At 35.3% G+C, this 14,087-nt stretch overlaps 1 protein-coding gene across 7 annotated transcripts in view; it reads right to left on the reverse strand.

Moving 5' to 3' along the window:
- Nucleotides 1–14,087, reverse strand: part of Pds5b (PDS5 cohesin associated factor B) — a 197,147-nt gene that overhangs the window by 100,555 nt on the left and 82,505 nt on the right. For 6 of the 7 annotated variants that reach the window (XM_074043569.1, XM_074043568.1, XM_074043572.1 and 3 more), the window contains exons 7-9: nucleotides 9,564–9,644; nucleotides 3,523–3,663; nucleotides 945–1,060 (exon numbers count right to left, since the gene is read on the reverse strand). In XM_074043569.1, the coding sequence (XP_073899670.1) occupies nucleotides 945–1,060; nucleotides 3,523–3,663; nucleotides 9,564–9,644 (338 nt within the window). The remainder of the gene's footprint in view (nucleotides 1–944; nucleotides 1,061–3,522; nucleotides 3,664–9,563; nucleotides 9,645–14,087) is intronic. The other variant, XM_074043570.1, reaches the window with a different exon arrangement.

Here is a 14,087-nt window from a genome sequence, read left to right on the forward strand (position 1 = left end):
GCCTGTGATCCCAGCTACAAGGGAGGCATAAATAGGAGGATCATGGTCCAGGCTGGCTGTTGGCCAAAAAAAAAAAAAAAAACATCTAACTAAAGCAAAACAGGGACTTTGGAGAAAGGCTTAAGTGGTCCAGGGCTTGCCTGGCAAGCACATGGCCCTGAGCTCAAACCCCAATACTGCCCCACCCCCAAGGAGGGAACCAAAAATAGAATCAGAATCTTTAAATCCTATTTTATTTACTGGTTTCTTAATGACTTAACTGCATTGTTTATTATGATAATAATTTGAGGCAATAAAAAAAAAATCCTCCTTTTTTTCAGGGTCAAAGTAGGTTTCAGTCAGAATATCTATAGTGCTTTTAGTATTATCAAGGTCAGGACCTCTGCAGAAAAAGTAAGGAAATGAACCCACCCCCACAGAAAAGAATATAAACACACTCAAAATTTTTCAGCCAAAGTTTTATGGACCACTAAAAGAATGAGGAACCCAGTTTACCACTTCCCTTTAATTAAGAAATATTGAAGAAAAATTAGGAAATACAATCATTTATTTTTTTGTATGGTTTATAATTTTATCCTTTTAGTATCTCCAAATAACCTAATTAAATACAGCTTTTTGTAGAGAAGCTATGTCTCCCCAAGAGGCATTTTCAACTGGAATTAATCCCGGCATTAAAATAATACATTTTAATTTTACAGTTGAAATATCACATGAAATAGTTTTTTAAAGGTATCAACTTTTAAAAATTACTAAGGACAAAAGATTAAAAAGATTAAGGCAAATTTTAAATACAGTCAACTGTTACACAACATTCAAAATTTAAATGCATAAATCTTCATTTTTATTATTTCAGAGAACATAGCTATACGTGGATAATGTTTAAAAAAAATCTAAGTAGATAAAAACATGTATTACTTTTAAACAGTAAACCAAAAATCATATACCTTCCCAAGTAGCACTGCCAAAGTGGTTTGTTTTGAGAAGCCAATTCTGAATCCTTTGCCCCAAACATTTTTGCCAGCAGCTTCACAACTTGGAGTCGTTCCTCATTATCATTACTCTAAAACAAAACACAACTGCTTTTAAAACTATGAAGTAGAAATTGAAGAACATAACCTACTCCATGACTGTCCTTATTCTCCAATTCACAGAAAATCTTTTATGAGCCCCAAATGATAAATTACATAAAAATGCTCACTATACCTTTCACAAAATTAAATGGCATAACAAGTGCTCTAATCATCTCAAATTACATTAAAGCAGTACTCTTACATGAAAATGTCTCAAAAGTTTGATTAAATCTAAGAGGCCCCTCCCGTAATTGAGGCTTATTTCTAATCAGTCTCCAATTCAAAACCCTACCAAAACCTCTTGAAAAAAAATGTGCAAACACTGGTAGAGGCCAGGCCTACAGTAAACAGAGAACTCTGCTTGACTGTACTTTAGAAACAATTATGTGCTGAAGTCTCCCAATAGGAAAGTCAATTAATCTACATGTACCAGATTCCTGAAGGAAGTTCAACAGCATAATGACAATGCTTTGCATATGCAAAAGTTAGAATTTCTAACTTAAATATTATGTTGCAGGCACTCTGAATATGAAAACTTGTTATTACTGTTGAGTTTGGCACCACCAACGACACAACAGTGAAATGAATGAGCAAGTCACAATGCTAGACTTAAACATAAAGTGTAGCAATCAGGTCTATCAAACAACACTAGTATTCAGGGTGCTCTGAATAGCACTATACAATTGTTTTTAAAGAAAAAAAGAGATGCCTCAAGCTACCACTCAATATGACCTAACTGATCTCTAAATAAGTACTTCTCAGCTGTGACTACATTACAATAATCTCTGAAGCTTCAAAACAAACCAACCTGATGCCTGGACTTAACTCACATAAATTCTGATTCACCTGGAAAACTACTTATTTACTAAGGCTCCACAAGCAGATTCTAATATTCATAGGAGTGACTTAAAACTTATACTAACCTTCCAACTATAATTATTTGTGTTCCACAAATTCATCCAGCACCTTCCTACCTCTATATGCTTCTGCATGCTGTATCCTTTGCTTCAATTGTATGCTGTTAGTATCTCTTACGACACTTACAATATCTGGCCTCTTATTAGATCTGGATTTTTTTTCCTCTTCCTCCCATACTAGATGTTAAGTTGGCTGAAAGCAGGGATGATAACTTCCTTATTTTTACATTTCTCATAGTGTGTAGGAAAATGCGCATAGCGTTTACTCTATGCTTTTACTAGAGAAAATCAGATAAACCAACAAATAATTAGAAGTGTGACTATCTTGCCTCACCAAAATTGCTAGCCACATTAAGAAGGGTGCAGGGAGGCCAAGTAATCAAATGGCTCACTTGAAAAATACACCAAAAACATATTGCAGCCTATAATAAGGATAATAACTTACTGGTTATTTAGAGTGTCCATACTACCAATGTGAATTATTTTATTTTGGTTTTGAAAGGGGCAAATCAAAATTTTTAGAAATAAGACATGCCACATGGAAATCATTTAAGACCTTTTCATTGGGATCATCAAAGGTTAATAATTATGTAACCAGCTTTATTTAATCTTCCTGTAATGATTTGACAGAGGAAAGCATATTCCCCAACTCTGGAAACAACCTCAATTTTACAGCATAATTTAATCCCAAGACAATAAGGGCATGCTAATAAAAGAGTTCACAGATCACTATGTGAAAAGTAAACAAACTTCCAACATAGGGAACTATACAATAGTAAGACTAAAGGAAAACATTTCAGGACCAAGCATGGTAGCACACACCTGCAATACCAGCTATTAGCAGACAGAAATTGGAAAGACAGAAGGTTAAGGCCAACCCACAAAAAACTAAAAAGATCCTCATCTCAAAAAATAAACCAGGCATGCTGGTGTGCACGCTTGTAACCTAACTATGGCAGGGGGCACAGGTAGGAAGATCACAGTCCCCAAGACCATCCCAAGCAAAAACATGAGACCCTATCTGAAAAATAAGTAAAGCCAAAAACGGCTGTGGGCATTGAGCAAGTGGTAGAACACTGGCCTAACAAGAGTGAAACCTTGGATTCAAACCCCAGTACCACCAAAACAAAGAAAATGAGAAAAAAAAAGAAAGAAAACACTTCACACTATGTGTATAATAAGCTCTAGACTATTTTTATGGCCCAATTAAGGGATCTGCTATCAATACCACTTTGAAAATATAACTCAATGCATAGCTATGATCACAAGAGTTAGCCAAATCCTAGAATCAATCCAGAAAACAGAATGTGTAGTAAAATGTCATGCTACTAAACATTCATTAAGCAGCTATTACCTGCTAGACACCATGCCAAGCACTGGAGATACACAGACAGGCAAAGCACCAGGTGAGTAAATAATGGTAAGATACTCCCTCATCTGTTACATCCAGTTAAAACTATGGTAAGAATTTAAAAGCCAAAAATAATGCTCTTTGCTAACCTGGTTGAGAGAATCATTATTTTTACAATAGTTACCTTTAATTTAAACTCAAGCTGGGGTAAAACAGACAGCAGCAAATGACTATCAATATTGTACAGTTCCAAAATTAGGTCAAAGACATGCTCTGACAAATCGCTGATAGATGTTTTCCCAAGCATCAGAACCTGATTAAAAAACTTTTAAGGAGAAAGAAATTTGTTATTAGTAGAAACACTATAGATAAAATGAACTTTCAACAGTTATTAAAATCATTATTATTTTATACAAAGCCAAACTTGACATATCAAAACATTTTCTAAGAGTAGGTGGAAAACCTACTAGAGAAGATAAAGCATGGAATTCATCTTGTACACAATATGAGACAGGCAATTTGTACTGAGCCATCAATTAATACATCAGCAAATCATCTACCTTCCTAACAAATTTTGTTCTCCATTATGATACACACTGTATCTACCTGTGATGGCAAATTTCAGTGTCAACTTGACTGGATTAAGGGATACCTGGATTACTGGTAAAGCATTATTTCTACACGTGTTCTCCAGGATGTTTCCAGAGGTGACTGGATTCACGGACTGGGTGAGGAACACTGCCCTCAGTGAGCACAGACACCATCCAATCAACTGGGAGCCCACACAGAACAAAAAGGCAGAGGAAGGTAAATTTATTTTCTCCCTTCTGGAGCTGAGGCACCCTTCTTCTCCTGTCTTTGGACATCAGAACCACAGGTTCTTTGGACACCAAGACTTGCACCAGCAAACCTCCTCTCAGGTCTCAGGCCTTTGGCCTTGACTGATAGTTAAAACTATCGGCTTCCCAGGTTCTGCAGCTTGTAGACAGCTTATGGGGGCCTTTGTCAGCCTCCATAAAAGCATAAGCCAATTGTCATAAGAAATTTCCTCACGTGGTTCTTTCTCTATGGAAAACTCTAATACAGTGTTTTAATCACCTCACTAGATAAATATTTAAAGGCAAGGAGTCATAACTTGTTTATCTGAGCATATGGAAAACAGCAGCATCTAAAACAAAACTTTCAAGCCAAGCATGGTGGTACACTTCTGTGATACCTATGAGGAAGGTAGTAGGTAGGAAGATGCAGTCTGAGACCATTCCTTGGCAAAATACAAAACCCTACCTGAAAAGTAACTAAAACAAAGAAGATCTGGTGGTATAGCTAAAGTGGTAGAGCATCTGCCTAGCAAGTAAGAGCCTGAGTTCAAACCCCAGTACCATCAAAAAAAAAAGTTTCATATTTTTAAAGAAAAACAACCTTTCTAGTCCTTTTTATCTCCTTTTACATTCTAATAAACTGTATATATGTATAAGGTTTGTAATATTAAAATCAACTAAAAGCACACACAAACACAGGCAGCCAGTTTTAAACTAGTTTCCACACTGAGGTCATTCATCATATTACTATTGAGTTGCTTCCTATCTTAAAAGTCTTCCAAAACTGTCTGGGCATCAGTGGCTTACACATGTATTCCTAGCTACTTGGGAGGCTGAGATCAGGAGAGCCACAGTTCAAGGCCAGTCTGGAGAAATAGTTCGAGAGACCCCCATCTCCAAAATAACCAGAGCAAAAATGGACCAGAGGTATAGCTCAAGCAGTAGAGCACCTGCTTTGCAAGTGCAACATCCTGAGTTCAAACCCCAGTCCCACCAAAACATGAAACAAAATCTTTCAAAACTATGAAAAATTAACCTAAATCATACTCCACATATTCTTAACAGCTTTCTTTGTCTCTTCAGAGAAGGAGTTACAGATTCTACCATATAAGCTTCCCTGATCTCTTCTGACAGCCTACAACTTGGTGTATTAGGTTTTTTGCTTTCCATATTGAAAGTACAGAGTCAGGGATTTCACATTTCTGTATCTTTTCTGCTTATTTTTTAGTTCTTGGATTACTTTTAAATGAAGTCTTTTAGGTCTATGAACCATTACAGACTACTTAACCAAGAAAAGGAGAAAAGAACAAATTTGATTCTTTTCTTTGTTATATATCAACTTTGTGGAAAAGTAATTTCAAGACATCAAGAGATTAAATTCTTATTCAGGTTGAAAATAAAGTGGCTTTTTTGTTTCCGTTCACAAATTTTCTCCTGTTTAAAAGCACTAAAGTAATATCCCTCAATCTACCTTTCCTTAATGAAGAACAATAATCCTTTTCAATCTGGCCACCACGGTGGTCAAACCATCATCATTGTCTGGAAAAAAACTTACTTGAAAATGGGAAAAAAAAAAATCAGTCTCTGATTTAACTTTTTACAAATTGCATTTAAAAAAAAAAAAACATTCACTGAACTCTTACAGTCTCCAAAAAAAGCAGTAACCAAGCTGGTCTTCCTCGTTGTATAACAAGAACCTGACAGAATGGGCATCCAATACATATCTGAGAAATAAAGACATAATATGCAACACATATTCTAATATAAATCTAAGTAAAACAAGCCAAGCCCTCCATAAGGGCTCAAAATTTAGTGGCCAGACAATAGGTATGACTAAAATATTTTCTTCCAAAAATCATTAGCAAAAATTCATTTGCAAATTGACATACTACTTCTTAAAATTTTTAATAACATTCACTACCTAATGAAAGTCACAAGTCAACAATAAAATCTGCCTCAGATTTACATAATTAATTTCAAGTACAAAAATGCCTTTACATTAAATTAACATTCTCTACTACATTAAATAACATTCTCTACCACCACACCAAGTATTAACTCCAATTCACATTTGTGAAAACTGACATTTACTGAGGTTAAGCAATTTAACCAATTTTACTTATTTCAACAAGGCTCTGAAATTTCAGTTCAACAAACTAATTTGGTGCTGTATCCTAAAACTTGTGAGTAAAAGATCTGGTGAAAAGAACATCAGTAAGAAGTGATCCATGTTGAATAGTTACTATGTACTTTTTCCTTTTTGATACTGCTATCACCTTTTTTTAAATATAAAAATATGTATTCTTTAGTTTCCTGTGTTATCACAATACAACTAATTCTATTTTTAAAAAATAATCTGCAGTGTGCAGCAGTAAGTACCTGCAATCCCAGCTACTCAGGAGGCTGGGGCAGAAGAATCACTCAAGGCTATAAGCATGGGCAACATAGAGAGGCCCTATCTCAAAAGAAAAACAAACAAAAGTACACCACACTGTTCTCTTAAGTGTTTATGTATGTAAGAATCACTATTTATAAAGAACAAACTTGAATGTGTCAGTATGCATGAGAGTAAAATTGAGTAACAGAAAAGAGAAATGGGATTTCTATCACCTCAGTATCTTACTCCTTATTTGCTAATTATATACTAGGAAAATAAGCAAACAATGGTTAGTTCATCTAGCAAGTCTACCAAGGGTTGAGAATGATATCTAACATTGTACTAATTTTATCCTGTAAGACAATTATGTTTACTACAAGGTGATTTTACCCATAATTACACAGGTTTGGCATAGAAAACTAAAAAGACTAAATTTGAGAGGGTAAAGCAGGAGAACCTCAAGATTGAGGCCACCATCTGAGATACATGGTGAGACTGTCTCAATCCCCTGGACCCTCAAGAAGAGACAGATGTAAGAAAATAATGGACATATACTAGAAATAAGTATGTAACTGAAAGTGTGCTAGGACTATTTTCCTAGTCCCCTGCCCTCTGCACTACCCCCATCACCCAATTCTCAGAGTATAAGAAACTATGGTCATCTATTTCTAGAGGCAAGAAATTAACATAACATAAGGTATAAATGTCAGGAATGTGTTTTTCCACTCATTTATCTGAGATTAGAAAAACTATTTCCTTAACATTCTTTAACTGTGTTCATTAACTTTTGTTATGAATTTTCAAACATACCCAGAAATGAAGATAATGGTATCATGAACCTAATATCATGAAATGCCAATAAATAAGTTTTATTCCCTTTTCTTTAATTACATCAATCAAATATTTATTTTCCTCAAGCCTGTAAGAGATATCATCATGGTATAGGTTTTGTCCTTATTTTTATGTCAGAAAAAGGCATCAAAATAAACAAATATTACTCTAAAAAAAAAAAAAAAATCTGGCTTAGCAGAATCAGTTTAACAAATGACCACCAGGAGGAGCTCAGCAAGTGTGCTCAACTGGGCCACAGAAATGGTCATTCAGAAGGACTTGAAGGAAGGGAAAGGAATGGAGCAGTTAGTTAATCAGAATGTTTAAGCTAGGGTCAACATGTTCAGGTCTTTGAGGGCATATAAAACAAAACTGGAGATTTACCAATGTACTGCTTTATAACATATGTACTGTCAAAGTCCATCTTTCAATGGTATCTTTTCATATCTTGGCTTTAAAAAAATTATACCTTGTGACCCTTCTCCCACAACATGGTGTAAGGATAGACTGGGCACCAGTACAGACTTCAGTGTTTATGGCCTCACCTTGTCCCCACCCCAGTCCTGGCCTCAGGCTGCCCCTCAAGCTGGCAAGCCATCCATCTCTATAAAAAACATCTAAGCCATGAATGCTGCAAGTCAAAATTGACAAGGTTTATTTTTGTCAGAGCCAGTGGCTGGTCTTCAATTTACAGTGTCACTATTCCTTGATAGAGCAGTGGCAATGCTAGGCCTAAACTATTCAGCATCAAGATGGCAATTCACATGGTGCCCTAGGTGTGGCCTATGGTCTGATATACACACTACAAAATTTGCCAAATTCTCTTTCATTTTAATTTTTCTAACTTAGTCGGGGGTAAGGGAGGGGGTGGGGGGAAAAATGAACCAAGCCTTGTATGCACATATGAATAATAAAAGAAAAAAAAATTTTCTAACTTAGAGCTTCAATTCAACAGTTATGAAACACTTCTAAATTTTTATTTTGACACCACTGTAAAGACAAATAATATCCTCTCCCATAATTTTCACAAGTAACCCAGATTCCATGATTTTTAAAAATTAAAAATACGTCTAAAACCTTTCTTATGTATAATGTACCCTATAACATACGGGGGGGTAATAAACTTCCTATAACTTTCAGTAAATCTCAAAAGAATTAAATGCGTAATTAAAAAAGTCTTTCCTGCTTTTTTCAAGAAGACAAACCTGTATCCTCTCCTTGTTTAGAGACAGGGGAAAACAGAAGGCATGTAGAAAGATGGAACAGTTAATTCCAGGGTCTACCATTAACAATATATTCTAGACTGGTGTTCCAAGAGACACCATTCCCATTGTATTCTATGGAGTACAACCTAGCAGTTAAAATATACTCCTGAAACAAACATAGATAGTCAGTCCTAAGTAAGCAGAATTAGGATTAAACTTCAAGGGCTCTTTTCATTGCAAATCTTCCCCTTTCTTAGAAAAGGGAGATATGGTATCTCGCAGGGATAGTAATAGATAAGCAACTGGCACCAAAATGCAACTGCCAATCACCTTGCTTTAAAATTCTAGGTCTTGGTTCCTATCTTCTTCTTGTACAATCAATTTAATCTCCAAAAAGTGGTAAACAATCTTCTGAATAAAAAGTTCCATATGTTTTATCTAATTATCTTTAACTCTAACATTAGAAACAGTGTATCTTGCTAACCCAAATACTTCTGAGCAATTTGAAAGAAACGAATGAACAAACAAGATGATGGGGGGGGGGGGGTGTAGAGAGAGATTATCTGAAAGGAAAGGAGGGAAGGAAAGGATACTGAGGAATGAAGAGGATGGAAGTATGCTGCATATATACATATAAAGACAGCATAATGAAACCCACCAAACACTGTTTGAAAGAAGGGAAAAAGAGTCAGAGAGGAGGAATGGGAATATGATGGAGCGTGAACTTGTTCAAGGTACACTGTATGCATGTAATTACTACAATGAAATCCCCTCATATTATCAATGTATGGTAAGTTTAAAAAAGAAAAAGATGAGAACTAAGCTTTCAGAACATATTAACTAAGAATAATTTAAGAAAGGAAGAGAAAAACTGCATTACTTTCTAGTTAAAACACCACAAAATTTAAAAAGTATATTCTACTTGCTGAAATTTTGCTTCTAACAGACTTTAAAATTTTGGTTTAATTCTCTGACAACCAATTACAAAACTCACATTGGTAATATATGGCTCGATAGCTTGAGCTGTCCTCTTCAGTAAAGCTTTTGCCAAATCATATGCTTGTTTGTTTAAGTTCTGAAAAACATAAATAGTATTTATATTATATACATATATATATTATATGAAACAAGAAACTATGGGGGTCATCTAGTTCTAAATATTTATGATTTATGCTTTGTCATGTTTGCAGTGCTAGGGATCAAACCCTGAGCCTCACGTGTGCTAGTCAAGTGCTCTACCAATGAGCTACACCTCCTACACTGTACCTCTAACTATGAAGAGCAAAATATTATCTGTATTCAAAAGACTTTACTCTTTAGTAAATGAATGAGAAAACTACCTACAAAAGGAAGAAGTCTTTTCCTAAGACTATCTAGCCTACTAGATCACAAGAGCCCTTCCAAACAAGAATAACTATATTTCCTTCATATCTTATTCACTCTAAATCTAGTTCCTGTAGGGAGTGGATTATGAGAAGCCTATGAGAACGTGACATAAGCACAGTTGTGCTCAATGATCTACAGGCTGAGTTTGGCAAGGCCCCAGCCACAGAAGACAGGAAGAAAGCACAGATACTTTCCTAAATTGTTTACATTCACAGAAGTAGGAATGCAGGTTTCTCTTTTTACAACGTCACACCCCCTCCCAGAGAACTGTTGCTCCACCTTCTTGTTTACCACTGGATATAAAAGACTCCCTGAAGGAGGATGCAAGGGTATTTTTTCATGGGGGATGGATTGATTGGTGGGTTGCTGCTGCTGCTGCTGCTGCTGAGTTATTCTAGAGATGAGAGGAAACATGTGACAGTGCAAGTCTGAGCATGGAGACTTTAAGAAAGCTAAAGAGAGAACATGGGACAGTGCAAGCCTATGGCAAGAGACTTTAAATAGTAAAGAAGAAAGACTTTCGAAGTTAAGGTTTTAAAGACAGAGAAAAGAAGCAAAGTAAAAGAAGAATTAGAGAAAAGAAGCAACGCAGCTGTTGTGCATCTCTATCTGAGCGCCCAGCACACCCAGGTCCCCACCTTTATGCACGTCTGTCTTCTACCATTTGTCCTTTCTGCATCTCCAGTCACCCCCAGTTAGATCAGGAGGAACAGGAGCTCAAGAAAGCTTGCTACACTTCTAATTTCAAATCAGTTCAGGTGAGTACAGATTCAGGCTGTTACACACCAGGTTCAGAAGAAGCAAAATAGAAAGCGGTCACACTGGTTTCTCATGTGGGCAGCAGTGGGGGGTCCTCAGGTGGGGAAGGATGAAGGCTTTTTAGCTGTGGAAAATCTAATTTACTCACACACACCTCAGCAAGAAATACAATAAGGCCGAACAGAGTGGCTCACATCTGTAATCCCACTTACTCAGAAGGAAGAAATGGGGAGGATCACAGATTGGGGACAATCCAGACAAAAAGTTAGCAAGTCATCAATAAGCTGGATACGATGGTGATACACCTGTGATTCCAGCTATGTGGGAAGGTGCAGATAGGAGGAGTGGAGTCAAAGGCCAGATGAAGCAAAAATGTGAAACCCTACCTGAAAACTAACTAAGGCATAAACATGCTGGGGGTGCGGCTCAAGTGGTACAGTGCTTGCCTGACTGAGGCAAAAGTCAGGCAAGGTCCTGAGGTCCTGAGTTCAAAATACCATACAACAAAAAAGAAACAGGAAAAAAAATGCAATAAGCAGTAAAAACATGCACAAAAAAAAATCTTAAAATGTTACTCTAAGAGACTTGGATTATGATAGACGAACCGAAGGTCTAAAAAGAAACTATTCATTGGAATTAAGCATATTCCAGAGAAAAGGAACAGTGAACATATATGTCTTTATAAAGAACAGAAAATTATTATTTACAATTCTGTTTAGAGGTTCAAAATCAAGACTTCAGAAGATTAAATGTGAAAATACATCCTTAAACTCACATTCTTTACTCATATATTTATAGATTTATCTACCTTGATGCTTGTATTATTTCATTCATTTCTAAATCATGTTTAGTTATTGTACTATACAGCATGCTATAGCTTCTTTACTAATTTTCTAGTTCATTAGAAACATTAAACATTTAATTAGAACATTAAAATATCTGTATCTCATGCAAGACTCCTTGTGCATATGAAAAATCATTTTGTGGGAGTTTTTCTTTGATTTTTTTTTTCAGTTGAGCTATTTGGTCTTGTTTTTATTCATAAAAGTTTCTCTGTAAATTCTATAGACTACCCAGCTAGCTGAGGGGCAGAGGCAGGACGATGGCTGTTTGAAGTCAGCCCAGGCAAAGTTAATGTGAGACCCTATCTGAAAAACAAACTAAAAGCAACAGAACTGGAGGCATGCCTCAAATGATAGAGTGCTTGTCTAGCAAGCGTGAGACCCTGAGTTCAATCCCCAGTACCACAAGCAAACAAAAAATTCTATAGACTAAACTTTTGTCAACTACATTATAAACATGTATTGGCTTATATTTTTCTTTTCACAATGTCTATGGTATCTAAAGTCATATAAAGTTTTAATTTAAATGTAATCAAATATATTGATCACTTTTATATGGCTTACGTCCCCTATATCTTTGAGAAATTCATTTGAACGGTAAGGTTATAAGTAAAGATATTTTTCATTTTCAAATAAAATTTTAAAGATTTGTTTTTCATATTTAGTCTTTATTCCACCTGTAATCTATTTTTATACATGGTATGATAACAATCTAATTTTATTTTCCATATGGATATCAATGATTTGTGATCCCCTTTCAGTTTCTATGTAATTATTCATCCACTATAAATTCTCCATCACTTCCATATGTCCTTTTGTTCATTACTGCCAATTATAGTCAGAAGGGCACATAAAAAAAAGTCTTAACAACGGGTCCCCACTTTTCAATTCTTCAAAATGATTTGACTATTATTGGCCACTTGTTCCTCCATTTCAATTTTAGATTCAGTTTGCCCAATGACATGCTCTATTTTGATTGGATTATGAATCGGCATGCAAAATTATGACATCACTAAATACTGTCTCTCATATTCCACAAACGAATCTCTCAACATGTTAAGTCTTCTATCATGCTTTTCAGTAAACTAAAATGACAAATTTTTGCTGAACTAAGAATGCTATCTTTCTTAAAGCTGCAAATGAAAAACTGTGCTAACAGATTTATATTGCTCTTATATATAGTTTACAGAATTTTCTCATTTGTATTAGCTTATCTGAGTACTATATTGTATTTTCTGCATAACCATAACATCTGCACATAATTTCAGGATTTCTATGACTTTCTAATCCTTTTATATTTTGTCTTGTGTTATTTGACTAATTTAAGAGCCTTAACATTGATTAGAAATGGCATACTTAGCTAGGTATGGTGGTTCAATCAAGCCTGTAATCCTAGCTACTCAGAAGATGGAGATCAGGAGAATCTTGGTGCAAAGCCAGCCCCGACAAAAAGTTCAAGAGACCCCATCTCAACCAACGGTTAGGTGTGGTGGTGTGTATGCCTGTCATCCCAGCTGAACCGGATGACAAATAGAAGGATCACAGTCTAGGCATCCCCCATGCATAAATACCAAGACCCTTTCTCAAAAATATCCAAAGCAAAAGAGCTGAGGGTGTGGTTCAAGTAGTAGAGTACCTACTTAACAAGAATAAGGCCAAGTTCAACCCCTAGGACCACCTAAAAACAAAATAAAACAAAAAAAAAAAAAAAACACACACTTCCCCCCCACCCCGGGGAAAATTGCCATTTTTACAATGTTTCTAACTTCAAAGAGAATGCTTCAATGTCTCACCATTAAGTGTAGTCCCATACATACCCTTAGTTGTTTAAGGAAGTTCTGGCTAAGGACTTTTATCATAAGTTACACTGAATTTTACCAGTCTTTTTCTGTATCTATTGAACATCTTCTTGTTCTTTGGACTGTAACCTTAGACAATTATCTTAGTCTGTCACTAACATTTTCTAATGTTAATCCACTCTTGTATACCTAAAAAATAAATGAAGTAGGTGGGCCATTATAAATATTATTTTATAGTATTCTGGAAGCTGCCTACTACTTTTTATATTCAATTTATGTGACTATATTCATAAATTAAATCAGTCTAACTCTTCTGTGAATTGGTTCTTGCCTAGTTTTCCTAGGAAGATAATACTTGATTTATATTAAACATGTCTTTCTTTATATACTTTGTTTACTCTGAGTTGTGAAGTAACCTTCTATAATCTGGAAGTCTGCTGAATACTAGAACTATTTGACATGCAAATGTTAAGTACAAATGTGGTAATATGTCCAGGTTTCTTCATTTTAAAATTGTATTTTGATATCATCTCTCTTTCTTTGACTCAACTTGACAAGTGTTTACAAAATGACCAACCTTTGGTTTTCATGGAATGTTTCACTTCTCATTTTTTTCCTTATATACTTTGCTTATTCTGATAATGCTTTTACAACTTGAATTGGATGTTTAGCAGAAAGATATTTTTAAAAAACAATTTAAAATCTTACAAATTTTAATGTTTAACATTTTAA

Source organism: Castor canadensis, chromosome 10 (assembly GCF_047511655.1).
Source record: "Castor canadensis chromosome 10, mCasCan1.hap1v2, whole genome shotgun sequence".
Classification (NCBI taxonomy): domain Eukaryota; kingdom Metazoa; phylum Chordata; class Mammalia; order Rodentia; family Castoridae; genus Castor; species Castor canadensis.